Source organism: Otolemur garnettii, unplaced genomic scaffold (assembly GCF_000181295.1).
Source record: "Otolemur garnettii isolate 467f Iridium unplaced genomic scaffold, OtoGar3 scaffold00087, whole genome shotgun sequence".
In the NCBI taxonomy this organism is placed as follows: domain Eukaryota; kingdom Metazoa; phylum Chordata; class Mammalia; order Primates; family Galagidae; genus Otolemur; species Otolemur garnettii.
In genome coordinates this window covers 8,242,405-8,244,497 of record NW_003852482.1, presented here as the reverse complement: position 1 = coordinate 8,244,497, position 2,093 = coordinate 8,242,405, and the positions used below count along the sequence as shown (strand labels likewise).

Genomic DNA, 2,093 nt, shown 5'->3' with positions numbered 1-2,093 from the left:
GAGCCAATTATTGCTATTTTTATTCTTCCCTGTGAAGTGCCTTTAAAGCAGTTCCCTCTCCAACCATGTGTGTTTTCATTCATTCATAAGTAATTCAAGTCAGTTTCTCTTATTTTTAATTAACCTTTTTACATCATTAGATTGTTTGATTTCAAAAATAATGCATTTTCATTATAACAAGGTAAATAGTGCAGAAATATATTTGAAATTAGTCTCTCATTCCTGTCTTCATCAGATGATCAGTGTTAAGAATAACAAAGTTGGGTGGCACCTGTGGCTCAGTGAGTAGGGCGCTGGCCCCATATACCAAAGGTGGTGGGTTCAAACCCGGCCCTGGCCAAACTGTAACTATAAAATAGCCAGGCGTTGTGGCAGGTGCCTGTAGTCCCACCTACTTCAGAGGCTGAGGCAAGAGAATCATCTAAGCCCAAGAGCTAGAGATTGCTGTGAGCTGTGAGACTCCATGGCACTCTACTGAGGGCGATAAAGTGAGACTCTGTCTCTAAAAAATAAATAAATAACAGTGTGGTATATACATAAAAGGGAATAGTATTTAGCCTTTAAAAAGAAAGGAAATTGTGCTGGATACAGTGGTTCACACCTGTCATCCTAGCACTCTGGGAGGCTGAGGCGGGTAGATTGCCTGAGCTCATAGGTTCAAGACCAGCCTGAGCCAGAGTGAGACCTCATCTCTAAAAACAGCCAGGTATTGTGGCAGGTGCCTATAGTCCTAGCTATTTGGAAGACTGAGGCAAGAGAATAGCTTGAGCCCAAAAGTTTGAGGTTGCTGTGAGCTATGATGCCATGGTACTCTACCAAGGGTAACAATGTGAGACTGTCTCAAAAAATAAAAAGAAAGGAAATTCTGATGCATGCTACAACATAGAAGGTTTTAAATATTATATGTAAGTGAAATAAGCTAGTTACAAAATTACAAATACTGTTACAATTCTAATCATATAAGATATGTAGAGTAGCCATATTCAGAGTCAAAAAATAGAGTGGTAGTTGCCAAGGACTGGGGGTTGGAGAGAATGGGGAAGTACTGATTAATGGGTGCAGAGTTTCAGCGATTAACAGTGGTGATGTACAACAGTGTGAATGTACTTAATGCCACTGAATTGTACACTTGATCAAAATGTCAAATTTTATGGTGTGTATATTTTACTACAACTTGCTTCTTTTTTTTTTATTGAGACAGTCTCACTTTGTCACCCATGGTAGAGTGCTGTAACATTGGAGCTCACAGCAACCTCAAACTCTTGAGCTCAGATGATTCTCTTCCTCAGCCTCCCTAGTAGCTGGGACTACAGGTGCCTGCCACAGTGCCCAGCTACTTTTTTGTTGTTTAGCAGGCCTGGGCCAGGTTTGAACCCACCAGCCCTGGAGCATGTGGCCGGTGCCCTAACCAGAGATCTATGGGGCCCCTTACCACAACTTCTTTAAAAAATTAAAAAATGTTTGATTAGATTGTGCCAAATTAAGTTGTAGAGAAAGGTTTTAATGTTTTTTTGTCTTTTTTTTTTTTTTTAACTGGCATTGAGTATGTAGGGGTAACCGGTTATTACATAAGTTCATGTATATCCCAGGTTCTTTTTTTGTGTGTGTCTAGGGTGTCATAGCTCACAGCAACCTCAAACTCTTAGGCTTAGGCGATTCTGTTGCCTTAGCCTCTCAAGTAGGTTGTAGTTGTCATTGTTGTTTGGCAGGCCTGGGCTGGGTTTGAACCCACCAGTTCTGGTGTTATATGGCTGGCATCTTAGCCACTTGAGCTACAGGCGCTGAGCCATATCTCAGGTTCTTTTTTTCTTTTTTTTAAATTATTTTATTTTTATTTTATTTTTTAAATTTAAATTTAATTTTATTTTATTTTGAGACAGAGCCTCAAGCTGTTGCCCTGGGTAGAGTGCCATAGCATCACAGCTCACAACAACCTCCAATTCTTGGGCTTAAGCAAGTCTCCTGCCTCCACCTCCCACGTAGCTGGGACTATAGGCACCCTCCACAATGCCTGGCTATTTTTTGGTTGCAGCCATCATTGTTGTTTGGCAGGCCCGGGCTGGATTCGAACCCGCCAGCTCAGGTGTATGTGG

The 2,093-nt window shown here is 41.3% G+C and overlaps 1 protein-coding gene across 1 annotated transcript in view; it reads left to right on the top strand.

Moving 5' to 3' along the window:
* NUP188 (nucleoporin 188) overlaps window positions 1–2,093 on the top strand; it is a gene marked incomplete at its 5' end in the record, with an annotated part of 58,543 nt that overhangs the window by 30,409 nt on the left and 26,041 nt on the right. The window contains one exon of the mRNA XM_023516099.1: window positions 2,079–2,085. Coding sequence (XP_023371867.1) covers window positions 2,079–2,085 — 7 coding nt within the window. The remainder of the gene's footprint in view (window positions 1–2,078; window positions 2,086–2,093) is intronic.